This window comes from Dasypus novemcinctus, chromosome 8 (genome assembly GCF_030445035.2).
Source record: "Dasypus novemcinctus isolate mDasNov1 chromosome 8, mDasNov1.1.hap2, whole genome shotgun sequence".
Classification (NCBI taxonomy): Eukaryota; Metazoa; Chordata; class Mammalia; order Cingulata; family Dasypodidae; genus Dasypus; species Dasypus novemcinctus.
This window is the reverse complement of record NC_080680.1, coordinates 98,825,251-98,851,117: the sequence shown is the minus strand read 5'-3', so window position 1 is coordinate 98,851,117 and position 25,867 is coordinate 98,825,251. Positions and strand designations below refer to the sequence as shown.

Sequence of the window (25,867 nt, the reverse complement as noted above, 5' to 3'; positions counted from 1 at the left end):
GACAGAGAGGCAAGCAGCCGGAGCCCATGAGGCAGGGGTTTGCCTGCATCTTGCCCCCCTGGCCCTCAAATCACCTGTAAGCGGTAAGAAGTCAGGTCTTTGGTGCATTTAATACAGGGCTTTGTTGGAAGATAAATTAGTCAGTGTTTTAAATCATATTATATTATCCCGTTGAAGATTCCACCCAGCAAGTGCTCTGGGATCCACCCCCCACGCTACTTTCAGGCAGGCAGTTAGGATGGCATTTGGGGCCTTCGATGCTCCAGCCCATCCTGCCTTCCCTCCACAGCCCCGCCTCATAGACTCTGCCTGTTTCCCACCCCCAAGGATCTGCTCGCCCCACATCCCTGACCTCTGCATTTCATATTTTAAGGGTGAGTTTAGGTGCCACCACTTCCTTCTCGCCTCATCCCAAGGATCTGGAATCCTGTGGTTTCTCTGAGCTCCTCGTACTTTTCATTTATTACGATCGACTTAGGTGCCTGAGTGGCACGTCTCCACTCTACCCCAGGGTGCACACTGTGGGCACACGGGTCTCCAGAAAGCTCTGCTCTCAGCAGAGCATCTCATACCATTTGAAGAGTGCGTCTCTTTCCATCAAAAACAGGCAACAAGATGTACAGAGTCACTGTTGTCCCTAGAAGCTTGTCTAACAAATCCTTAAGCTCAGGGCTCAGTGAGGAGGGATGACGACATTATCTGTCAGGATACCAGGTTTCAGGCAGACCGGGACACGGTACATAAATGAATCAAAGGAAAGCCAGTCCACCTGCATTACCAGCAAAATGTCCGCAGTGGGGACGGGTAAAAGTAGTGCGAGCATGTTCACAGCCTGTCATGCAGGGCTAGAATCTGTGTGAGCAAAGTGCTTGCACTCCACAGCCATATATGGGCCCTGAGCAGGGCATGGCCGGGCAGGGGCTTCTCCCGATTTTCAAACGAGAAGACTGAGGCGCGACCAGTTACCAGCTTTAGAGCTGGGTTTTGACCTGGCTTTTCTGATAAATTAAGTCCACGGTGTCACATTGTTCCCCACCTCCTTTGATCCTCACAAAAATGCTGGATTGTTCCCCACCTCCTTTGATCCTCACAAAAATGCTGGGTTTCGGAGGAAAGGCAGGACTGTTGACCCATTTTACAGATGAAAGCCCCGGGGAACAAAGGTTTGAGAAGTGAAGTCTACAGCAGCCCCCGCAAGTAGAGGAGGGGTACACTGAAGGGAGGGGCGGTGGGGAGGGGCTAGGTTTCTGACCTGGAGCTCTGAGCACCAATGTGAAGTCTTGGGGCCCCTGTGGGAAGGCGAGGTGGCCCAGCCATGGCAGGCCAGCAGCAGTGCCCATGTGCTTCTCTTTCCATGGGCAGCATCTCCTCTGAGGTTCACAGAACGCAGCAAAGGGGGTAGGCTGGGATGGCTGTGCCCATTATAGAAAGAAGACTGAATTCCAAGGGGTGGTGTTCCTGCCGGCTGCTCACGGGCCACCGATGCCATCTGCAAAGCTCACGGTACCATCCAGCACCCAGCAGTGGGGCTTTTGAACATGGCCCAGTGAGGACCAACTCCCTCAACCATACACTTTATGAAAACTTCAAAAGCGGGTTTTTTTTTTTCTTTTAATTTTCTTTGGTTTTAAAAATATATTTTAAAAAACAGCCTTGGCCCAGTGGCTCAGAGGCCCTGGCCAGTCAACTAGAAGAAGTGAATTCAGGTAACACGGGATTCTGGAAAGCATGAAGATGGGGCCTCCTGGCAGGAAGAGTAGAGAATTTATGCCCCTCTCCTTCATTCTCCTTCCAGCTGCTCCTGGAGCTCAGAGGGACCTGGTTTCACCTGGACGGCATGGAGAGGAGCTGGGCTGGTGGGCCATGGGACATGGGAAGTGTGATGCTCATGCATACTGGAAAGATGAGTTGCCAGGCCCAAGGTGGCAGGTGCCGTGCTGGCCGGCTCAGCTCACCTGGAGGCAGCAGGCACTGCTGGAAGGAGCATCATGAAGGTGAGCGAGTAACTGGAGGGCATGAGGCTCCTCAGTGTTTCCTGGCCCCCTTCAGTCCTAAGCCTCACCTGGGCCAGGAGACCTATTCTGGGCTGGAAGGGACATTAAAGGTCTTCACATCCACCCCCAGTCTGATGCCCCTTCCCTCCAGTGTAGCCCTCTGGCTCTGGCTGGCTGACCTCCAGGCACTTGTTTCAGGCCTGGACAGAGTGCACGTTGCCTCCCCATCCCTTCCATTCCCTGCCACTGGTTCTGACCCTGGGTAGGAAGAGAAAGAGTGTTTCTAGTATTCCATGGCAGCCCTTCAGCCCTTCCCATTTTTGCTCAGGTCCCATACCTCCAGCTTTCCTTCCACCTCCCAGGCCTGGTCCCATTCTCTCCGATCTTGGTTGAAGCCCATCTTAACATTGGGGCTGGAGCAGCTCCTGGACCCCCAGTGTACTGCTATCAGTGCAGGGGGAGCAATTCTGCCATGGCCTTCTCCTGGGCCCTTTGCCTTTTGGGCCCAGCCCAAGGTGCCATTGCCGCCCTGAGCTGGTGGATGGCTGTCTGTCAGTTCTGCTCACATCATGCCAACTCCAGTCCATCCATGCACCCAGGATCTTGGGCCCCAAGGGCAGGCAGGAACTCAAGGTCATCTTGCTAAATCCCCTGTCCAAACTGGGGTCCTAATGGCCCCATCCACCCACCCTATGCAGTGGTCTCCACGATGCACTTGAGGAACATGGTGTCGTCCTTCACGTAGGCATGCTTGGGCGACTGCAGTCTGCTGAGGGGAAAGAAGAGTGGGCAGCCACTGGCCACATTGGTTTCACTCTGGGGTCGCTGGAAGGATGCTGAGCTCAGGTCAGGGCGGAAGGCGTCAATGGCATGCTCGCGGTTGTTCTGGTCGAGCAGCATGAAGGTGACCTGTGGGGGAGGGGTGGAGGCAGTTGGACAGCTGGGCCTTGGGCAGCAGCACTGAGGCTGGGAGGCCGAATGCTTAGGCTCTGAGCTGGGCTGTGCCAATCACAGGTGTGGCCCCTCTGCCCTTAGTTCAGGCGGATTCCCTTTCCCTGGCCAGGGGCCCAAGAAACAATGTAAGGCAGAAGGTGTGACCTGAGTAAATGGAAGCATCTGGTATTCCAGGCAGGATCTGTGGGTTGTCCTATGATAAGGGATCAGACCTATCTAATGGAAGGGGGTGGAGTTCAAATCCCACAGAGTCAATTCTTTGTGTGTGATAAATATAATAACATAAAAGCTATCATTCTAAAAAGGTACAATTCAGTGGCATTAAGTACATTCACACTGTGGTACAATCACCACCTATGCATGAAGGTGACCTATCAGGCAAGGGAACAGCACCATAATCTAGTTTTTACCACCCCAAAAGGAGACCCTGTACCCATTAAGCCATCACTCACATGGCTCCTGGCAATCACTGACCTGCTCTCTGCCCTTTGCATTTTCTTATTCTGGACTTCTTATATAAGTGGGCTCATATAATATGTGGCCCTCTGTATTTGACTTCTTTCACTTAGCATAATGTTCTCAAGGTTCACCCATGTTGTTGCATGTATCAGAACTTCATTCTTTTTATGAGTGAATAATATTCCACTGTGTGTTTATAATACTGCTATCTATCTCTTTGTCTGTTGATGGACACCTGGTTTATTTCCACCTTTTAGCTACTGCGAAACAATCAATTTTGATTGCTGGACTGCAGGTAAAGCAGGGGCTGAAACAGTGGCAAGGAGGCTGGACTCCATAACCTGTAATGCTCTTTCCAGCTCAGAATTTTTTTATTCATCAATTATAGCTAGAACCTTGTAGGGCAAGGCAGAGGGACAAGAATAGGTAGGACTTTTACTGAGGGCTGTCAATTAATGAATGCCCTGGAACACAGACTGGGCTTCTGTTATACATGCAGTATATCTGTCATCCCTGAGAAGCTGATGATCTAAAAATCACACAAAACCATCTTCCCCAGTGCCTGTCACACCCATCAGGAAATTGAAATGCTTCTCAGGAAACGGACTTTGGCCCAGTGGTTAGGGCGTCCGTCTACCATATGGGAGGTCGGCGGTTCAAACCCCGGCCTCCTTGACCCGTGTGGAGCTGGCCATGCACAGTGCTGATGCGCGCAAGGAGTACCGTGCCACGCAAGGGTGTCCCCCGCGTGGGGGAGCCCCACGCGCAAGGAGTGCGCCCGTGAGGAGAGCCGCCCAGCGCGAAAAGAAAGAGCAGCCTGCCCAGGAATGGCGCCGCCCACACTTCCCGTGCCGCTGACGACAACAGAAGCGGACAAAGAAACAAGACGCAGCAAACAGACACCAAGAACAGACAAAACGGGGGGGGGGGGGGGGGGGGGGGAAGGAATTAAATAAATAAATAAATCTTTAAAAAAAAAAAAAAAAAGAAATGCTTCTCGTTGCCCAAGAAGAGGTTCTCAAACTGTACATTAGAATCTCCTGGGGAAGTAGGAAAATCCCAGTGCTCAAGCCTCACTGTTCTCTGGGTTGAGATCTAGTCGTGGGAATCGTCAAAATTGCCCCAGCACATTTGAGAACCACTGGCCTTCTGCCTCATACCCAGGCCAGACTGGCAGCTTGTCCTCAGCCCATCTGCTTTCCCTCGTTTCCCAGCCCTCGGCCTAGTTCTGTATTTTTTACTCCCCACCTCCACCTACCTCCCCCTGCAGTTCTTCTGCAAGGAATGCCTGGCCTCCTCCCCTTTTTATGGAAACCCTACTTTCAGGCTAGCTGGGAAGTTTTTCTTGTTCATCCTACCATGTGAATTTCCCTTCTACATGCCTTCCAGGGGCATCTTAGCTTCCGGACTCACAGGGCTGGAAGGGACTGTGCTACTAGAGCTGGGCTCAGCCCCTCAATTTTAAAAAGGGGAAACAATGCAGAGAGGGCAAGGGACTTGCTTGTCCAGGTCACATGGCTAGTTCATGGCCATGCCAGGGCAAGGACCCATGTTTTCAGGGCTACCCCACCCCACCCCCATCATTCTCCAGGAGGGCAGGCCCTCCTGGCCCATACCTTGTTCCGGAAAGGCCATGGCAGCAGAGCATCATACTCCCCTCTCATGATCACAATGAAGAGTGACAGGTGAGTCCTCTTTCCAGTCCCATCCCCATTGAGGTACAGCCGCAGGCACAACTTGTAGCCGTACTTGGCAGTGTAGAAAGCTGAAATGCAGGAGCCAGAGTTAGCACAGAGAGAGTTGGAAAATGCTGGACTCTGCAGTTGAGGACCCTGGAACCCAGCAGTTAGTAGATGGCTCAAAACTAAGAAAGCTATGGTTACAGCCCAGGGTTCTTCTCAGTTACAGAGTGTGATGGTTCAGTTCATGTATCAGCTTGACTAGGTTATGGTATCCAGTTGTTTGGTCCAGTGAGTGCTGGCCTGATTGTTACTGTGAGAGTATTTAATAGATTTAAATCATTAGTCAGTTGGCTGCATTTATATAGGGCTGATTACAGCTACCATCACTAAAGGGGGATTGCCTTCAGCAATGAGGAGTCCCCTTATCCAGTTGGTTGAAGGGAGAACTGAGGATTTCAGTAGTCAGAAAGAAGATTTTCCATTTCTACTTCAGCCAGCCAGCTTCTCCCAGGAAATAACACCAGAAACCTTCATCAGTGTTCCCAACTTGCAGCCTACTCTATGGAACTGGCACTTGCCAATCCCCATAGTTCGTGAGCCAATTCCTGTAAGAGTCTCTTAATATTGATATATATTCAATTCTTACAATAAATTGCATAATATTTACATATGTAAATCGTGGCTCAGTTTCTCTGGAAAACCCTGACACATAGTGTTTCAAAGTGGAAGGGACTCTTGGAGATCATCTAGTCCAGCATCTGTCAACTGTAAGGCCCTCGGATTGCCTGGAGGGTTTGTTAAAACAGATTGCCAGGCCTTAGCCCCAGAGTTTCTGATTCAGCAGAGCTGGGGTGAGGACTGAGAATCTGCATTTCTAACAAGCTGCAGGGGGTGCTGGTGCTGCTGGTCCAGGGACCCCACTCTGAGAACCACAGATCTTGCCCAGCCTGCCCTTTACAGTTGGGAGCCTATGGAGGAGCATGCATTGGAGGCGGAGTCAGGATTGGGGAGCAGGTCTCCTCCCTCTACTCAGGGTTTCTTTCTAACCCCTGGGCCAATTGGTTGGTGCTGCTCTTTTGGGGGACCCAACACTGAACCTGACAGAGTGGGAGGAGGAAGAAGGCTTGTCAGTGACCCAGCCCTGCTCCTCTGCCTCAAGGTCGCCTCCTCTACCCAATCAGGAGGCAGAAGGGAAATAGTCTCAGCCGGCTGGCCTCAGCACATCAGAGATGCTAAGGAATGTGGAAGAACTACAGCACCATGGGAGAGGTCATTCAGATCAATATCTGACCCACCCTTACAAGCACCTGAGGGAGGGGAGGCTGACAGCTGGGAGTATGGTTCTGGCTCCTGGCTCCACACCTGATTTGCCACGCAGCTTTGGACTAGGGACTTAGTTTTCCTAGCCTCAGTTTATTCGTCTGTAAAATGTTGTTGAGTCAACAGGAGCCTGGTGAGCATGTGAGACATCACATGTCCTGTCCAGCCCAGTCCCTGGAACATGGTGCTCTTTAAATGGGCATCACTGCCCTACACTGATACATACACACAGGCATTTTATGCACAAATATGTGTATTGCTATATAAACATGTATCACAGAAACATTTACAGAATAACTACTTTATGCAAGACATTATGCCAGGCCCAGGGTTTCCAGAAAGGAGTAAGACCCAGCCAGCCTCAGTTTATACAACCCTTGTTCAGATGGTACACAGTCACACACAAATGCAGGTTGTGTTGTTGTGTATGGCTCTTACTCATCTTATCTCTCATATCATTAATTCCCTTGCATCTTCCTGTAAAAATCATCATCTGCATCCCTCTCATTTGCCGCATTGCACTTTATTTCACATCCAATATCTTCATAAAGTAGATAACTATTTTTTTAAAAGATGTATTTATTTATTCCCTACCCCCCATTGTCTGTTCTCTGTGATCATTTGCTATGCATTCTTCTGTGTCTGCTTGTCTTCTCTTTAGGCAGCACCGGGAACTGATCCTGGGACCTTCCAGATGGGAGAGAGGTGCTCAATCTCTAGTGCCACCTCAGCTCCCTGGTCTACTGTGTCTCTTTTTGTCTCTCCTCTGTGTCTTTCTGTTGCATCATTTTGCTGCGCCAGCTCTCTCTGCGGGCCAGCACTCTGTGTGGGCCAGCTCTCCACTCAGGCCAACTCACTGCACACACCAGCACTCTGCATGGGCCAGCTCTTCCCTCGGGCCAGCTTGCCACACGGGCCAGCTTGCCTTCACCAGGAGGCCCTGGGAATCAAATCCTGGACCTCCTATTTGGTAGACAGGAGCTCAATTGCTTGAGCTACATCCGTTTCCCAAGGTAACTATTTTTATTCCCATTTGTACAGGGAGGTGAGATGGCATGCCCAGGTTCAAACAGCCCCCTTATGATGGAGCTGCACGGAGACTTGAACCTAGCTCTCTGGACCCACAGTTCAGAGCTCCTTCTCCTGCCATGCTACATGGTCCCAGCATGAATCCTGGCTGTAGGAAGCAACCTGAATGGGCACTGGCCTAGCTGGACACAGATAGTAACCAAAGGGCTAGCCAATCCCACCTCTGTGCCCCCAGGGAGGTGTTACCTGGGGAGAAAAGACTGATGGTCCTGCCACAGGCTGACTCATGGCACCGCCTGGTAACATTGGTGATCTTCCACAGGAAGGTACCATCGAAGGAGGCCTCCTCTAGGAGGCGGAGGCTCTGCTCCAGCTTGCCCAGGGCCTGATCTTTCTGCGCCAGGGTCTGCTGCAACTCCACCACCTGTGGGGAAGTCCATTCAGCCAGGGCCACCAGCACCAGCCTTAGAGATGGGGGGGGGGGATGGGGATGGCAGGAGATAGAGACAGCCCTGCCCCAATATGCCTTCCCGACCACGCCACATTCATCATGTGTGTTTGCCTTCTCATGTGCTTCTCCCTCTGCCTGGAATTCCCTTTCCTTCTTTTTCCACTGGCCAACTCCTATTTATCCACCAGGAATCTGGCTTGGATAGCCCTTCCTCTGGGAAGCCTTCCACCACTGTCCTAGCCAACTGGTCTCTCTCCCTCTCACCTATGTTCTTACAGAACCCCTACCAAGGTTTTATGGGATATACTTCTATGCCTTTCCTACCAGATGGTCTCCCCATCACTGAGGGCTGGGCCCAGGCCATTTCATTTCTGTGTCTATGCCTTGCATAAAGCCTGGCCTCTGAGAGTACAGCCAGGAAGTTGTTGGTGAACTGAAGACAAGGCTGTTGCTCTCGGGGAGCCCACCTCCAAATGGGGCAAGAGTGACACAGATAAAGGCTTTACTCAGGCTCCGCTGGTAAGGGTCCCCAGTGAGCCCCCAAGGCTACAAATTTATTGTTGGGTATTGTGGCAGTTTGAAATTATTTTATGAATCCCCAAAAGAGAAATACTATGTTTGTAAATTAATCTATTTTTGGATGTGATACCCTTTGATTGCATTAAATTCAGTTGAGGGGCTTTTGATTAGATCACCTGATAAAATCACTTTAGGGCTTTGGATTGGACTGTATCAGTGAGGCATGACTCAAGTTGAGTCTTCACCCCCTCAGAGAAAGACTTTCTCAGAAAGACACAGGACTTCTGGAAAATAGAAGCCCTGGAGAGGCTCAAAGAGTCTGGACCCACAGAGCAGCTCAATAGGAGGTAAGTCCTATGCCTAACTGCTTACAGCTGAGCTCCAAGAGACAGTAGCTTCCAGACGGGAAGGCAGAGACCTCTGCAGGGATTGGAGGCCGTTTTGATTCACTATGTGGCAACAAGGCCAAAGATTTACCCCCAAATAAATCCCCATTATAAAAGCCAACCGATTTCTGGTACTTTGCATTAGCAGCCCTTTGGCAAACTAAAACAGGTATGCTCAGGTAGGGAAGCCAGGAATGGAAGTTAGTGGCCTTAAGGAAAATTTAATCTCTAATTTTACTGATGGGAAGCTGAGAGGCAAAGTGACTTACGCAGACCTGTACAGTGAGTTAATGATGGAGCTGGAACTAAAATCCAGGCCTAGGCCTAACTCAATATGGGACAATGATGTAATGTTGCTGGCCAAAAAGCAGTATTAGCATGGTGTGTAGCTATATTTACGAAAACATAAGCTCTGGAACAAAGAAGGGGATAGTCTTGTTCAACCAAAAACTGTCAGATAGGTGGATTATCTAGGGTAGGTCAGGGATCACACTCTAAACATGTGGAATCCTTCTGAGAGAGAGCCAGAGCACAGGAGGACAGCATGAAACAAGGTGATGGCCCTGGAGGCGTTCAGCCTAAAGAAGGGAATGCTGAATGCCATCTCTGAAGGGCTGCCTTGGAAACCACGGGCAAGGTCAGGAATGATGCAAGAAAGCAGATTTTAGCTTAGCATAAGGAAGAACTTTCTAACAGTGAAAGATGACCAGCAGTGGGATGAGCTGCTTGGGGAATGAGTGTCCTAATGCAGGAGAAGTTCAAGCAGAAGGAACCGAAATACTTGATGGGGGTCGGGGGGGGGGGGCGGGGAAGGAGCTTTGACCTTGACTAGTTATGGTTTCTGACTCAGTGCTTTCTCTAGGAGGTCCTGGCATACGGGGCAGGTATATTTTGCTGGAGGAGAGACTACTCTAAGCTGGGAGAACCTTTAGGAGAAGGAAAGCTTTCCCACTGGGGCAAAGGAGGCTCTCTGAGCAGGTTTTGGAAGCACTCACCCTCTGCTCCAGGCTCAGGATGCGTTCCTGGTCCAGCTGGCTCTGGTGGATGGAGGCGGCCAGGGCCAGGTGGGAGGCCTCCACCTCCTTGTTGAGGACGGCGACGATGTTCTCAAACACGCGCAGCTTCCCCTCCAGCTCAGCCAGAAGCTTCTCCTTCATGAAATGCTGCAAGGCCAGCTCCTCCTGGCTCTCAGAGCAGGGTGCCCGGTAGCAGTCCACCTCCAGGTCCCCCGCCACCTCCACGGCTGCCTGCAGCTGCAGGTCTGACAGGTTCCGCTCCAGGGCCATGGGTCCAGACCATGGACCAGAGCCTGGCTGGGCCTTCCACTGTTTCATGAACCCCAACAGCAGGTTTAAGTGGGAGGGCTGGGAGGTGGCCTCATGCTCCTGCACAGACTTTGAGCTCCCCTGCCAAGAGAATGAGGCCGGTGAGTGAAAAGAGAGGTAGAGGGAGGACAATGAGCAGTGGAGAGTCCTGCCACCAAAGGTCACCAAGGAGTCATATCCACTCACCCAGCAGAGGGGAAGTGGCTTTGCATGAAGCTGGGGGGATTGGAGAGGAGGACCCTGGCACCGGACATGCCCACAGCGAACCACATACCCCCCAGCCTCTAGCAACAACTCTGCCCTGCCCTTGAATGCAATGATTCAGGACCATGGAGAGAGGTGTGGGCTCATTTCAGCGATGCTACACCAGTGTTCAGGTGAGACATTTAGAAAAACTTCCTGATTACCAAGGGGATTTCATAGTGGGAGCTGTACCTTGGGGAAGTCGTTAATATAAGGGACATCCAGAGGAGTAGCTTGATGATATGGGAAAATCCTGGAGGGGTGGAGTGGGGGAGATCCAGAGGTTCGCGACCTTAGAGGACAGATCTCACACTCAGGTGCTTACCTTGAAGGAGCAGCCGACGCCTGTGAAGGGGCACTCAACTCCAGCCTCAGCCACCTTGGGGTGGTCCTGGAAGTTAAGAACCATGCCACAGGGTGTTATCAGGATCCTGGTGGTCACACTGAGGCTCTCTGCAGAGCACCAGGATCTACCAGGGCAGGAGCCAGGCTGGGTTCCAGCTGTACACAGGTGGACCCCAGGCTCATCAAGGCTGAAGGGATCTCTTCTGTGTGCAGGGCCCAGGCTGACTGCGTCTCTGTCCCCAGGAACCTCACAATAATGTGGAATTAAACCTGAAGGCTGTGAGGGCTCCTGGGGATAGCCATGGTCTGGGGGTCAGGAGACCTGGGCTGTAATCCCACCTTGGCTCGTTCACCTCCCTGGGCCTCAAAACCCTCGCTGGTCAAGCTCTACTTGCCTCTGCAAGTGAGGGTGACAGGAGGAGATGACTGGGGCAATACTGGCAAATTACACGTGTTCTGGCTGTGTCCATTTAAAAAGTTACTCTTAATAATAGTGGTTACTTTAAAGACTCTTTTTCAATTATGTGACCTTGGGCAAGTGACCATTCCTTGTGAGACTCAGTTTCCTCTTCTGTAAACAGAGAAAGTGCCTTTTACCTTGACTGTCTTGATTGTGAGGCTCAAATGAAATGGATGGGGAAATGATTTGTGAACTGCCAATTGCTGGGCCACTATTAGAATCGTCATTATTAGTATAGCCACTTTCCAGGAAGTCTGTGGAGAATGTTCTGAGCTTAGGGGGAGAGTTAAGATTAGAAGTGTTAGTGGCGATGGGACATGGCCCCCTGTGTACCCTTCAGAGGTGTCTCTGGCCTCAGGGTAAAGTCCAACCTCTGTCCGTGTGAACCTCCTGGCCGTGTAGACAGAGCTGTTCCTCCCCTTTCACCTCTCCAGTGTCCTCTGCTGGGCCTTCTCTCCTCGAAGGCTATACTCCACCCAGGTGGGACTCCCTTCCCTGACTTTGCATATGCTCTTCCCTCAGCCTGGCTGGCTCCTTTCCACCCTGGAGCCTCAGCCCTTCCAAGAGCTTCGTGCAAGCGGGATCAGGGCCCCTGCTGTGATCCCTGGTGGCACTGCGGCTTCCTCTGTCATGAGATGCTCTCCTGGCCCACTGTGAGGGTCACAGCCGTGCTTCCAGAGCTGAGGAGACACAGCCTGCTGGCTGCGTATCGCCTCCCTCCTCCTGAAGCTCAGTTTCCATCTGCATCCCTCACAGCAACCCATCCTGGACTGGGGCATGCCTGCCCCATGCCTCTCTCCCTTCCCGACAGTGTGCAGCCTGAGGACAGCAACACAGAGGTTCTCAGTACTCCACGGCAACCTGACAGCACTATTAGCCTCTTTACAGGGCTGAAGGGTTTGCTGAATGCTTTCGTGGCCATAATTCTGCCTCGGTCCCCCTAACAACACTGTGGGGAAGGCTTTCTGTTTCCATTTTACTGATGAAGAAATTGAGGCTCAAAGAGGGAAAGGAACTTGCCCAAAGGGACACAGTCAGGAAGAATCCCAGACAGAGGGCCTTTCCCCAACTCACACTCTTAACAAGAACAAGCCCATGGAAGACCAGGAGAAAGCTTTTTCCAAAACATATATCTGGAAAAGGGCTTGTAGGCAGACTATAAAAGCACTTTTACAATTCATTAATAAGAGGACAAACAATTTATTAAAACAATAGGCAGAACGTCTGAACAATAGGCAGAAGGTCATGAAAGGAGATCTGTGAATAAACCCATGAAAAGATGCTCAACATCATTAGTTACAGAGAAATGCAAAGTTAAACCATGAGATACTACTATCCACTCACTAGAATGGCGAAAATTTTTTAAAATGACACCACCAAGTGTCGGTAAGGGTGTGGAACAACCGGAACTCTCATACATTGCTGGCGGGAATGCAAAATGGTACAGCCACTTGGGTAAAATTTATGGAAGTATTTTATAAAGTTAAACATCTACTTACCATACAATGCACAAATTCCACTCCTAGGTACTTATCTAAGAGAAATTAAAACTTTTGTCCACACAAAGATGTGGACATAGCAGCTTTATTTATAATGGCCCTGAACTGGAAGCAAACCGAAGGTGGTGAATGGATAAACTAATTGTGGTATAGTCATACTACAGAATACTACTCAGCAATCCAATGGAATACGATACTAATATAGGCAGTTATGTAGAAGAGTCTCAAAAACATTAAGTGAAATAAGTCAGGCACCAAAGACTACTGCATGATTTCATTCCTGTGAGATTCTAGAAAGGATAAAACTACTGTGACAGAAAATAGACCAGTGCTTGCCTGGGGCTGAGGTCAGGGGAAGAGACTGACCACGCAGGCACACGGAAAGCTTAGTCGGATAGGGAAATGTTTGCATTCTTGACTGTAGTGGTGGCCACGTGGTTGTATTCATTTGCATTCATCAAAATGTATACTTAAATGAATTTTACTGCATGTAAATAATATCTTAATTTTAAAAGAGCTTTATTATTAAAAAAAAAAGAATACTCTTAAGGGGTGATGTGAAGGGGAATTTGGAAGAAAGGAGGAGAGGATCGAAGTCTTTGGGCTGAGCAGATACCAAACCACACTAGTTAGTAAAATAATCGGAGATCTTGGGCTCACCAAGTACAGCTGGTTTGGGACGCAGAGCACAGCCAGCAAGGCGCCCCAATCCCCTCACTGCCCGGGCTTGAGGGACAAGTTGTTCCCAACAGAGAACAGAAAACAGATGTTTTATTGGGGAGGTGGGGGGAGCAGAGGGCGGCCTTGGCAGGAGGAAGGACCGCAGGCCGGCTCCAGGAAGCCTGGGGGGCCTCGGCCTCTCAGCAGGTAGCTTCACCGGGTGGGGACAATGGAGGGCGGGTCCAAGAGGGCCTGAGGCCAGGGAGGCGGACCTGAGTCCTGGGCAACAGACTTGAGGCAAACTCTCAGGCCCTAAAATTCCCTGCAAGCCCTGAGTGAAAATCCCCTGCAGTTCTCAGGGCCTACCAATAGCTTGAAGCGCGAGCTCTAACAGGGATAAAGGTGGAAGTGATCAACTCTAGGGGTGGAATTCCAGACCTCACCGTAGGTGGAGGGGATGTGCTGTGTATGCACAGCAAATGCCCGTGGCAGGGCGGAAATGCTCCAGGAACTGTTAGGCAGGTGTGAGCTGCGATGGAGGAGCGCCAGGGGTGGCTGGAGAGGTGTTCATTTCTCAGACGGCTAAGGGCTTAAGCAGTGGGCTGTGGGGCCAGCCTGCTGGGGTTGACACATCCAGGGCAGTGTGGCCCTGTGAAAATTATTAACCTCTCCATGCCTCAGTTTCCTCATCTACATTAAATGGGAGATGATTGTCCTCCCAACCTCCTAAAGTTATTGTGAGGATTAAATGAGCTAATGTGTGTGCCTGCTGGTATAGTTCTTTATCCCTGCTGTACCGCATTATCAGAAACTTAGTGGCTTAAAGCAACACACACTTATTCTTTCATAGTTCTGGAAGTCAGAAGGAGTCGGCAGGACTGTGTTCCTGCTGGAGGCTCTGGAGGACAGCCTGCTTCCTTGCTTCTCCCAGTTTCTAGAGGCTGCCTGAATTCCTTGGCACGGGGCCCCCTTCTCCACTGTCAGAGTCAGTATGGTAGCATCTTCCAGGCGCTCTCTCTGATTCTGACCCCTGCTTCCATCCTCACCGGTCCTTTCCTGACTCTTTAGCTTCCCCTTTTTTGGGAAGGACTCTTGTGATTACACTGGGCCCACCTGGATAACCCAGGAGCCTCTCGTGTCACAAGCCTTCATTTAATCACATTTGCAAAGTCTCTTTTGCCATGTGCCATATTCACAGGTTCTGGGGATCAGGATGTGGACCTCTTTGGGGGAACATCCATCCTTCTGTCTACCACTGTGCTCAGTGTCAGCCATCACATCAGTGGTAGTATTCCTATTGATTAGGTACTGCCCTTGGGGCAGCTTTTTCCCCCTAATGGCTCTCTTAGACACGCACTTCATTTAATCCTCATAGCTACTAATTCTATAAAACTCCATTTTCCCCTTGGATATCCTCTAGGAGGTGAGGAACATTTTAAGTCTGTAAATAATCTTATATTTATACAGGCCCAAAGCATTTTTGCGTGTTATAAGATTCCTGCAACAGTCCTTTGAGGCAGGCAGGCTGGACTGGCATTACCTTAATACAGATGGGGAAACTGAGCTGCTGTTTGGCTGGAGGTCACACAGTGCTTGCGAGCTGAGGAGCCGACCAAACCCACGTGCTCTGCGCCATAGTGACGTGCCCTTGCAAGGGCTTGCTTTCTCAGCACTTCTGGAAGCACTCTCCATCTCATGCTCACAGCACCAGAGGCAAGGCGCAGGTTGAGGCTTTGGGATTCTGTTTCCCTAGTATAGATGCTCAGGGATAGCCAGTGACTTGCAGGAGATGATGCAAGTTAAAGGCAAAGGTGAGGTGATGCCCAGGGTCCCGGAGACTTAGGTCCTTCCTCCCTGCCATGGAGTCTCTGCCTTGACCAGAGGGTGGCTTCACCGCAGGTGAAGGGTGGGGGGGACTAGGAGAGGGGATCAGGCTCAGGCGGCAGTGGAAGAACTGGGGCTCTGTCCGGGGCCAGCGCTGGTGTGCATCTGGTGCCACAGGCAGCCCCTATGTGAGGAGCCTCACTGCTTGGAAACTGCTAAAAATAAAATTCTCCGTGGAATTTCCTCTGAGGAAGAAAAAGCAGCAGAGAAAATAAAATCTCAAGCCTCAGGGAACACTTGTCCTTCTGTCTGTGTCCGAGAAATCCCTGGGTGTGTGGTGTTCCTGGCTGCCCTGGCGCTCTGGGGCGCTTTGTGGTGAAGTTGGCAGAGTGCTCGGCAGGGGGCCCGCACTGGGGCCCTGGGTCTCCAAGAATGCTTTAAGGGGGTGTCAGGAGCCCCAGTGCCACTGCTGACAGCGTGCCAGGTTCTGCCCATGCTACTGGGCTGGGCGCAGGGGCTGGCGCAGGCTCGGGGGCCTGGAGGGGTCATTCCCTCGCAGGCCTCAGCTGGAGCCGAGGGGCAGGCACTCCGCAGTCAGGGGGACCTGGTCCATCTGTCTCTGCCAGCCCTCCTCTGTAGCTCTGCCAGTTTCCTCTCCACCAACTACTGTTTGGCTCAGCCGCCACCTCCTCCAGGATGGCTGCCTGATCCTCTTGGCTGGAAGTCATCTTGCCATTCCTCTTTTTCCGTAGCACTTGCTTGATTGCAGCAGTTAGGAGTGGCTGTGCTATTCAAACATGTATACAACATTTAGGGGTAATCTAACATTTGGAGGCAGCACGGAGGAGGAGATGCCACCAGCCTAGGAGGCAGGAGTTGCAGCCTTGGGCCAGGCACACCTCCTCATGAGGCTTGAGTGCCCCATCCATAAGACAGGGACAGTGCCCACCACTCATCACACAGGATGCCATGGGACCCGATGAGGTTACAGGTGCAAGCTGTCAAGCCACGGCAATATAAGAATTTGGGGGCTCATTTCTAGGTATCACACTTCAAGGGACACAGATAACAGGAACACATTTAAGGTCACTTGTGTTTGGGTTGAAGAAACCAGGGACAGACTCAAAAGGGACATGGTCAGCATCTTCCCACGTGAAGGACTCCCTCAGGGCCAGGAGGGTGACTTTTGCTTTGTGGCCCCAAGGGAGTGACTTCAGCTCAGTACAAATAAGAAGGAAAACTTTGCAATAAGTCAGTGCCCCCCAAGATGGAAATGTCATGGGGTGACGAGTTCCTTGTCACTGGAAAAACATGAGGCCATTTGGCAGGAATCTATACAGAATAGAAATTGGCCTATGTGGCTTATACTATGTCATTCTCTGATTCTAGAATAAGTTAAGGCATTATTTGAAGCCCCTGGCATCAAATGCCTACTTGTCTTTGACTGTCTTGAATGGGTCTCAGAGGAGAGGAGAGAAACAAGAGAAACAATCCCATGTGTGGGGTCTTGGGCAGTCAGAATTGAACGTTATTTTCCAGCCACCAGATTGTCCCCCACTTTATTGTCACTTCTATGTGAAGCTCATTCCAGGCCGGCACCAAATCTCTAACTAGGTCAACATTAATCCTCTAATTTCTTCTTACTTCAGCTCATCAGCCCATGGCTGTGAGCTCTCCTTAGGGAGATATTAATCTAATGAAGTCAGAGGATGAGGACAAACTGATAAGCAGATGGCATGGAAAGTATCTGCAAGGACGGCGCTCATCTGGGTTTAGCTCGGCTTACCTCCAGCCCTGCCCCTCCACCCACCTCCATTTCTCAGGTTCTCCCAGAGGCACAGACAAATGAAGGAATGACCACGTAGGCAAAGCACTGCCTTAGAACCAGCTGCTCTCCTTTGGTAAAAAGTCCCCCAAAGTTTCCATCAGGGTCAGAAGCCAGAGGAGTGAGTCCTTGGTATTTCCACTGTGTGGCTTCGTGCCAGTGAGCAGCCCATGGACTGCCCCCACCCACCCCCAACCCAACATGTCACCACCAAGAGTGATGACTGCATTAGCGAGGAAGTGAGGAGAGTGATGCTTCTCGGAGGTCTGCCCATGTCAAAGAAGCCTCTGACCCCAAATACTGGCAGCACCCCTCCTACCTGTCCCCTCTGTCCCCCATTAGTCAGTACATTTGGTTTACCATTAGAGCCACTTCATTTAGTGTAAGGCAGCAAGTTTCAAGCTATGCTCAGAAGGGGCCAATGCATCCCTGGAGCCTCTAGGAAGCTGGGGCAGGGAAAGAAATGGGGTGATTGACAGGACAGGGCTCCAGGCTTCCCTGCAACCAGAGCCCTCTACTTTTCTGATTTCACTTTAACAAAGCTGAAAAAATTAAAACACTGGATTGAGGGCTAAGAAAATATCTCACTGATATTATCTAATATTTGTACAATCAATATGTATTACTTTTTTTAAAATGAAAAAAAGTAAAACAAGTTAAAAACTGTAGTCCTGGAACATTCGTGCTGGCAGAGGCCTTACAGAGCAGCTAGCTCATCCTCTCCGTTTTGCAGGGGGAGCATGGTGGCCCATGGAGACAAAGGGGCCTGCTCAGGTCTCACAGGTAGTCCACAAAGACACCCAAACGTGGAATGAGTCCATGGTTTGGTTTCTCTTTTTCCAGTTCCTGGAAAATGCACTGGATCACTTAAGGGCCCAGTGGAGGAAGGGCTGCTGTGAAGGGTGCCCTCAGAACCAGCTCTTGGTGGAATAGGAAATTTCCCCAAGCTCTCTGAATGAGTGGGGCCTGGCTGGAGAGGGGAGGAGGGGTGAAGACTGGCCTGCCAGTGGGGAGGGAGGGCCCCCTGCTACCTGTTGGCTGTAATTCAGGTATCGCAGGTTGCAGAGCCAAACTCACTTCTTCATTTTACAGAGGGAGACACGGAGGCATAAACAAGGCAAGGGCCTCATCTCAGGCCATGCAGTGGACTACACTGAGCCATCACTGGACGCCAGGCTGTGGACTGTGGCCGCTGTGGGGCGTCGGCACTCAGATTCCCAGTGGGTCTGGGATGCGTTGGTTGTTAGAGTCATGAACCAATATAAGATTTATTTATTTATTTTTAATTGGGGGATTAACATAAAAATTGTCATCTTTTTATCTTATCAAGTAAAGCCTTTACCAAAAATTCTGTCACCAGCTATCACCATCAATTCATTTAACATTTTTAGGAAGGGAATCATCTCAGAGTTTAGTTTTTTGAAAAAACCCCTATCGCTTCCTTATTTTTAACACTTTGTCAAGAACTGGAGGGAATGGAGCAGTTGTGGCCGGCATTTGGGAAGCTCTGGACTGGACAGATGACCTGCAAGGGGCCTTTCAGCTTGGAAGGGCCAAGAGTTCCAAATTGTGGCATTTGAGAATGTTGCTTGGCCCCTCACATTTTCCAAAGTCATCTTTTATCTAGGCACTCAGCTAGGAGGAGCCCAAGAGGCCAGGTGATAATGGCCTAAGACTTCTCCTTGCCCTCAGACGGCAGAAAGGAGTATCTAGACCAGGCATCTACAAACTTTACTGTAAAGAAACAGATAGTAAATATTTTGGGCTCTGCAGGCCAGACAGTCTCTACTGAAACACCCTCTTCCAACACCGCAGGGCAAAGCAGCCAGGGATAATATGTAAATGAATGGACATGGCTGTGTTCCAATAAAACCTGACAGACAAAGAAATTGGAATTTGATATAATTTTCCCATGTCACATAATATTATTCTTCTTTTGATTTTTCCAACCATTTAAAAATCAAAATTTAAAAAAAGCCTGGTGCTGGGCTGGATTTGGCCCCTAGGGCCATACTTTGCTGAGACACCTGGACCAGTTTGTTCTCAGTCTGAATGTCACAGGTCAGCCACAAGGCTTCGGGCACCTGGCTTCATCTCCATGAACTCCTGTCTCCACACCTTTAAAAACCACATTCAGTCCTGACTCAAGTCAAGAAGAGAGGCGCCATGTGGGCAGCTGCCGACTTGGTCTCAACCTGGTCAAATCAAGGGAACGGACAAATAGGCTCTCCTGGCTGCACCAACATACCTTCTCCTGGGGCAGAAGGTTTCCTGGGCTTGCAGATTGGTGGTCATCCCCTCTGCATTTGGGACAGAGCCTATCCTCGCTGCTCCTGGGGAAACATGAGCAAATCCCCGAGTGAGGCCCTCACAGTTCCCTGACACCATCCCCTGTCCTGACAGCTCCAAAAGCCTGGGCACTGTCCCACATGGTGGCCATTACCAAGGAATGTGCAGGCCCTAAACCCCCCAAATTCTGAATGCTGAATGTTTTTCTGTAGGTTTGCAGGTAACTAATTTGGCAGCCACACCTGATCTGAACTGACCAGGGGCAATTAGAGCCCTTATTTATCCCACTTCATGTCAATACTTCTGTGTTTCACTGCAGAAATATTCATGTGCTTGAGTATAGGGTGCTTCCCCAATCCCTGCTGGAAGAATTTCATTCTGCACTGACTTGCTTTTCTAAAATCTGAGAACATTCTGAATTCTGACCCCAAGGGGATGGATAAGGGATTGTGGCCCTGTAACTATGTGCTCTTCTCAGCTTCCCAATTTGGTTTTGGTCTCTTAATTTTAGTAATCACAGGTGACCAAGGCTTGACCGAACAAGCTGGGACTTCAGAGACCTTCCAGTCAGGAGTGAGTGTCGGGTTCTGATTCAGTGACACAGGAGCATGTATATGTTTACAAAGCTCCCCAGGTGGTTATGAGATACAGTGAGAGCTAGTGGTCTAGCCCATTTTACAGTCAGGAAAATAAGGCCCTAGGAGGGCCAGGACAATCAGCTAGATGGTAAAACCAGTCGAGCTGTCGCTCTACCACCCCCGCCTGGCCTTTCCGCAGCTACATCTCCCCACCCTGTCAGCACAGCCTTCCCCTTGGTCACAACGTGTGACTTCTCATTTTCCACTGTCTTGGGCAGTACAACTCCAAAGGTCACCTCACCCTGGGGGTGCACAGCAGCCGTGAGAGTGCAACTGTCAGGAGAGTGACCTGGGGCAAGCTGACCTAACCTCACTGGGCCTCAGTGTCCTTGCCTGTAAAAGAGGATAATAACATCACCCACCTCAGTAGGCTGAGGACCCAAGGTGAGAGTTTAGTAGACTACTTGGCACACAGCAGGTGTATAATAGTTGCTTAAGGGGGGGGTGAGGGTGATGATGGTTATGATGCCATGTCTCTCTGGGTTATATTTTAAATATAAATATATGAAATTATACAAACATAAATATATTCCTTTGTCCCTTTAGGAGTATTCCCAGCAAACAGTACAAGGGGATGGGTGATTCATGGAAGGAGATATATCTGTGTAACAATCTGTCATTTACCAAGGGGGCTCACAGTCATTATTATATGAGCTTTTGGATATTACTGATTGGATTTCCTAAGAATTCTATGAGATAGGAAATCAGTGGACAGGTATCTTACAGACAAGAAAGCTGCTTAGAGACACCAAGCAATCTGCCCCAGACCACCAGCAAGAAAGTAGCACAGTGGGGCCCAGAGGCTCTTTCCACTGCAATGGACACCTTCTCCTCTGGGAGCCGACGTATTTCTGAGGCTACTTCTCCTTCTGCCAGCAGTCAGCGGGCCAGGTCAAGGACTACAAGGAAACTGAGGCCCAGAGAGGTGAGGTGACCTGCTCAAAGTCACCAGCTCTTACCCTTGCCTCCCAGCAGTGGCCCTCCCTGGCAACATCTTGCCATCCACCCTCTGCTCCTTTGTCCCCTCACCTCACATCCTCAGAGAGACAGGCAGCACAGCAGAGGGCCCTGGGTTCTGACGGGTCTTGACAGACGGTGGGGGGGCATCCAAAGGGAAACTCATTCTCATCAGGGGCTGGGTGGGGGCTGCTGGCTGAGCCAGAGGCCATCCCGGGGTCCCAGGCTGGCCAGAGGGCCCACCTCTGCTCCTTCAGGGCAGGGGACCAGCTCAGTAGAGACTGTGATGAGAGAAGAGGTGGGCTCAAGCCTGGGCCACCCTCTCTGGTGAGTAGGAGTCTCTGATGACTTTATCTTCTCCTCTCTGGCTTGAGTGGTTCAACGTCACGGCTGAGTCAGAGCAGGGATGGGGCAGGAATTACCCTTCATGGTGAAAAAAAAAAATCCCCTGGACGGTGACTGAAGGCTTTTGGAGTCCAGTCATTCTACAGAGTGGCAGAGCAAGAGAACGAGTCAGAGAGAAAAAAGAACCGTGTCATGGGCTTTCAGCAACCACACTGAGAGTTCCCCTGTCTGAGAACTGCAGGCCACTCCTGGCTTCCTCTACCAGCGATCCCCAGGGGAACGGGACAGAGAGCCACAGCGGGCCACTTGAGTGTGCTCCCTGCGGCCCCCAAGCAGCCCAGAATTCCCTACGGGGGCTCACCTCTCTGGTGGGAGTCCCCAGGGTCCTGCAGGCAGGTCCAAAGGTTCAAGTCCCAGGAGCTTCAGCTCTGCACTGTCGAAAGGGGCCGGGCAACCTCAAGTAAAAGCCATTTCCTCATAGTGGGTCTTGGTTACTCCATCTGGAAAAACAGGGGTTGCAAAAGGTAGTGCCCAGGTCCCCTCCCGGCTTAAGAGTCTGGGCCCCTTTGACAAAGGCAGCAGGAAGGCCTTTGGTGACCCAGCCCTGCCCGAGGCATTCCTCCAGCAGCCTCTGTGACGACACAGGGCCCTCCCCTCCTCCTTTGAAGTCTGGAGCACTGTTTCTGGGCTGCAGGCCTCAGGCCTGGGGACTCCTCTGTCTCTGTCTTATGCGAGGAGCCACTTCCCAGCCCAAGAAGAACAAAGCACCAAACCAATCCAAGGTCACCCTCTGCAGCCAAGTGGAACTCAGGAAGATTGAACCAAGTAGGCTCCTGGCGTGCCTGCTGTGCAGAGCCACGCCCTACCTCCTAATTCACAGAAGGACCTGCTGGGTGATCTTCTGCTGTCAGGTCTTAGGCTCAGAGAAGCAAGGGACCTGGTCCAAAGTCACACAGCTCCTGGTGGTGGAGGGGGATTGGCATGCAGGTCTGTCAGACTCCCAGCTCTGTGTCTGCCCTCACAAAAGAGAGGCAAAACAAGGCAGCTGGGTAGAGCCTACAGAGCTCAGGAGGGCGTTAGGGATCCAGCCTCCATTTTCTCATCTGTCAAATGGAGAAGGTAACCCCATCTTCCCACTCAGCTGGGCTGTTATGAGGAGGTTTGCAAACATCTATCATGGCTTCAAATTCCAGGCCCAGGTCAGACAGATTTGGGTTCAGATCAGGAGTCCACTACTTGCTAGCTGTGGGCTCTGGAACAAAGTCTTTAATTTCTCTGAACCTCAGTTTCTACACCTGTAGAATGGGGATAATAATACCTAATGCACCTGACTGACCCAAGCAAAGCACTCAGCAAGTTCTGATATTGTACTCAGATGATGGCTATGGTTCTCCCAGCTCTACAAAATCAGGGAAAATAATTAAAATGCTAAATTATATTTATATAGTGTTTTCCCATTCATCAACTTTGCTTGAGCCTCACAGGTGGGCAACATGGGTGAGGTACTGCCCACTGACCCTGGACAGATTCAACTGCCCACCTTCCCTGGAGCAATACCTGGGCAGCCAGGAGCTGCTGACGAAGGAGGGGGGGGGGCAAAGCACCCTTTTCTGTTGTGTAACTCTGGACCCTCACCAGGGAACAGCCCTGTCCCAGCTTTCTCAGCACCCTCCTCAGTGCTACTTGAGAGAAAATAAAAACTATCAGAAGGGTACTCCCTTTACTGTACATACCAACCCTGCAAACTTCCCTTGCATCCTCACCAGTCCCTCTTTCCCCTGCTTGGAATGGAAGAGGGACCCAAGACAGCTCCCCATCCAAGTTCTGAGCCTCATTCTTCAATGCCTCATTCTCTACCAGCTCCCTCCCATCAGCATCAAGGTATGCCCAGGCCACTTTAACAATAAAAATGAAAAATAACAGTTACACCTGTGTAGTGCTGTACTCAGGTACTGTGCCGTGTTAAGTCCTTTTACTGGCACCACGTCATCTAATCCTCACATGAACCCCATGTGGCAGGTATTATTATCATCACCCCCGTTTTACAGATGAGGGAACTGAGGCACAGAGAGGTTAGATGACTTGCCCAAAATCTCACGGTAGTGATTGGAGGCTCCTGAACCCAGGGCCTGTGCTTTAACCACACAGTGATGCTATTGTCTATCTTTAAAACTCTGCATCCTCACCTCAAATTCCTCTCCTGCATCTACTCTCTCACCTCACGTAACAGTAGAACCAGAAAAGATTGTCTATACAGGCGCCTGGGTTTCAGAACCATCTCCCCAAGTTTACATGGCCGCCAAGTGCCTGGGCCTGTCGCAGCTTCTCCCCATCCTGCCCTCTGGCCGGTGCTGACAGGCCTCTGGGCCCCTCCTTCCAGAATCCTTTCCTTTCCCGGGTTTCCCTGCCTCTCATCCATCTCCTAGGTCCCTTTATCTTTCACCTGGAACATCTGTAGGGCCTAACCCTGTAGCTCCTCCCGCGGGGTCTACACCCCCTGTACCTCCCAGCCATTCAACCGGGCGCGCCTGGACCAGACCCCACTTCTCCTGGGAAGCCCGCGGGGGCGCCCCGCGATGGCACTAGGCTCTACGAATCCCACCGCGGCCTTTCGGTCGCCAGCAGGGCCCCTCGACGCCAGACTCCTCTGCGATGGCGGGATACCTGCCTGCCCGCCGCCCCCAAGCACAGCTCCTGCACCCCGGCCACCGCCAAATCCCTGGCTGTGGCCCGCTCGGGCGCTGAGCCGCGCGCTGGACGAGCGACCCACGAAGCCCAGGGCTGCCCAGGACGCGCTCAGGAAAGGCGGGGGCTGGGGAGTGCGGGTCGGCCTCTGCAGCCCCAGATCCCAGGGCCCGCGGGGAGGCCGGGACCTGGGGAGGCCCCGACTCGGGGAGGCCCCGCCCGAGCGAGCGGCGCGGGCGGCGGCGACGGGCAGGGAGGGGCGGGGGCGCGATGCAACCAACCTCGGCGCCGCGCCTCCCGGCTGCTGCCCGCGCTTCCGGCAGGGCGCGGGGCCGCGGTCCCGGCGGCGGAAGCCCGGGAAGGCCGGCCCATCCCAGCTGACCCAGCCGGCCCCGAGGCTGCCGCGGGGGCGGGGCCAGCGCGCCCTCACGGGGAAACTGAGGCACTGTTACCCGCTGGATACAGACCTGGAATTTGAACCCTTGTGCCCTAAATTGGATCCCGCTTGAAAATAGAATAAGTAACAAAAGCCCACTCTTATCCCTCCTGGATTCCTGCCAAGAGCCTAGCACGGTGTCAGGATCGTCCAAGCTTACTAGGTTGGAGCGATCAATAGAGATGCAAAGGGATTCAGAAGTCTCTGTGCTTTGATAAAACTGGATATTTTGAGAAACTGTTCCTGTGTTCGTCCAAACACAGACACTGAGGGCCACTTATTCCCCATGAATCTGTAATATATTTATCAAAAATTTTCTGGAACTCAGCGTTAGGGTAGGTTTTTTTGTTTGAAAGCTGCCAACAACTTCTATTTTTACAAAATGCAAATTTGCCGAAGGTTCCTTCTCCATCAGGACTTGAATACCTTGCAGGGCTGCTAGCTGAGTGGGAAGCAAGACCACATGCTTTATTCATTTCGATTTGTATTGCTTTAAGTATGCAGATGTCCGCATTACATTTTCTTTATATATTAGGGATCCTTTTTTTTTAAATCCCAACTGGATTCTAAGAGAAGAGAAGTCTCTTCTCTTTTGTTTTTCAACTTGGGTTGGTTTTATGCCTCCCCCACCACCCCAGCCCCTTAGGTGAAGCTACTGCCTTCCAGCTTCTGATGGATGGCAGATGCTGCAAGACAGTCAGAGGTATCCATGGATGAAATGGGTGGCTATGCTGCTTAAGGGGAAAGTGTCTATTTTCCACCTGGAAAATAGAGGTCCCTGCATGTGGAAGAGCAGACGGTCTCAGGGGCCTCCACAAGGGAATTCCTGCAATCTGTGCAAGGTTGAGCAGAAGGTGACTTCTGAGAGGCTTTTCAATTCTAGGGGAAAAGAAGAGTTATTTGATTCTATGATTTAAAAGTTCATTGACTCTCAGTCCAGCCTTTGAACTGAAGTTTTTTGAGGATTTGGGGGCCTAAAAGAGTATTCTCTGGTTCCTAAAACCCTCTCTCCCCCCACTCTTTCCTCCCTGGCCCAAGCCGTGTAAGTGAAAAGAACAGGCAACCTGACCTCACTCTCTTCATGTGCCACATCCTGTTTTCAGATTAATGAGCTCATTTGGTGGAAATTTACCAAAGGAAATAGTTTAATTTTGGAAAGTACCAAAAACTTATCTTTAGTCACTCAGCTTAATTTGGGGGGCTCTTAAAATAGAGGGGGCAACACCAGAGGACCTCTGAGGGCTCAGGGAACATCACAGCTGCGGGATTTGAAAGCCAGAGCCCCTGAAGCTGGACCTGACTCAGAAAGGAAATGAAACCCTTTGGAAACCACTCATCTCTGCTGGGTAGTTTTTATTTATTTCCTAAATATAAGTTTGAAAAGAAAAATAGTCCCTCTTGCTGAGACCTAACATCTGGTGGTCTGAGAATGGGGCTCTGATTGAGGAACAAGAAAGCAAACACGGGGAAGTAGGCAATGTTTGAATCTCAGAGGTCCCTTTTCCCCTCCATATCCATTCTGCTCATTCCCAGAGGCACAGA

General features: G+C 51.0%; 1 protein-coding gene and 1 long non-coding RNA gene across 11 annotated transcripts in view; one reads left to right on the top strand and one right to left on the bottom strand.

The window, feature by feature from the left end:
• LOC105747595 (uncharacterized) overlaps positions 1-4,398 on the top strand; it is a 73,004-nt gene extending 68,606 nt beyond the window's left edge. For 3 of the 5 annotated variants that reach the window (XR_011649478.1, XR_011649476.1, XR_011649475.1), the window contains one exon: positions 1,796-3,613. This is a non-coding gene — a long non-coding RNA (uncharacterized lncRNA). Of the gene's footprint in view, positions 1-1,795; positions 3,614-3,966 lie in introns of those variants that run through there. The other 2 variants (XR_011649477.1, XR_011649479.1) reach the window with 2 other exon arrangements.
• Positions 1,837-24,245, bottom strand: TRAF1 (TNF receptor associated factor 1). Of its 6 annotated transcripts, none has more exons than XM_004473338.4 (10): positions 24,171-24,245; positions 21,566-21,704; positions 20,932-21,344; positions 19,224-19,308; positions 10,688-10,753; positions 9,790-10,200; positions 7,685-7,862; positions 5,024-5,172; positions 2,684-2,903; positions 1,837-1,974 (listed from the first exon to the last, which is right to left on the bottom strand). In XM_004473338.4, the coding sequence occupies exons 3-9, from the start codon at positions 21,069-21,071 to the stop codon at positions 2,685-2,687; spliced, it is 1,248 nt and encodes a 415-aa protein (XP_004473395.1). In that variant the 5' UTR covers positions 21,072-21,344; positions 21,566-21,704; positions 24,171-24,245; the 3' UTR covers positions 1,837-1,974; position 2,684. The 6 variants fall into 6 exon arrangements, with proteins under 6 accessions (XP_004473395.1, XP_004473396.1, XP_071073129.1 ...); XM_004473339.5 differs by having other exon boundaries at positions 1,849-1,971; XM_071217028.1 differs by lacking the exons at positions 1,837-1,974; positions 24,171-24,245 and adding an exon at positions 23,873-24,133 and having other exon boundaries at positions 2,685-2,903.
• Between the last annotated feature and the right edge of the window lie 1,622 nt (positions 24,246-25,867).

Bases quoted from the DNA above. Each gene is read 5' to 3' on its own strand.
- TRAF1 (XM_004473338.4), bottom strand. From the start codon at position 21,071: ATGGCCTCTGGCTCAGCCAGCAGCCCCCACCCAGCCCCTGATGAGAAT. The intron at 19,309-20,931 runs GTGAGGGGACAA...ATGTTTCCCCAG, and splicing joins TGTCTCTCTGAGGATGTGAG to GAGCAGCGAGGATAGGCTCT. The intron at 10,201-10,687 runs GTAAGCACCTGA...TTCTCTTGGCAG, and splicing joins GCGTCGGCTGCTCCTTCAAG to GGGAGCTCAAAGTCTGTGCA.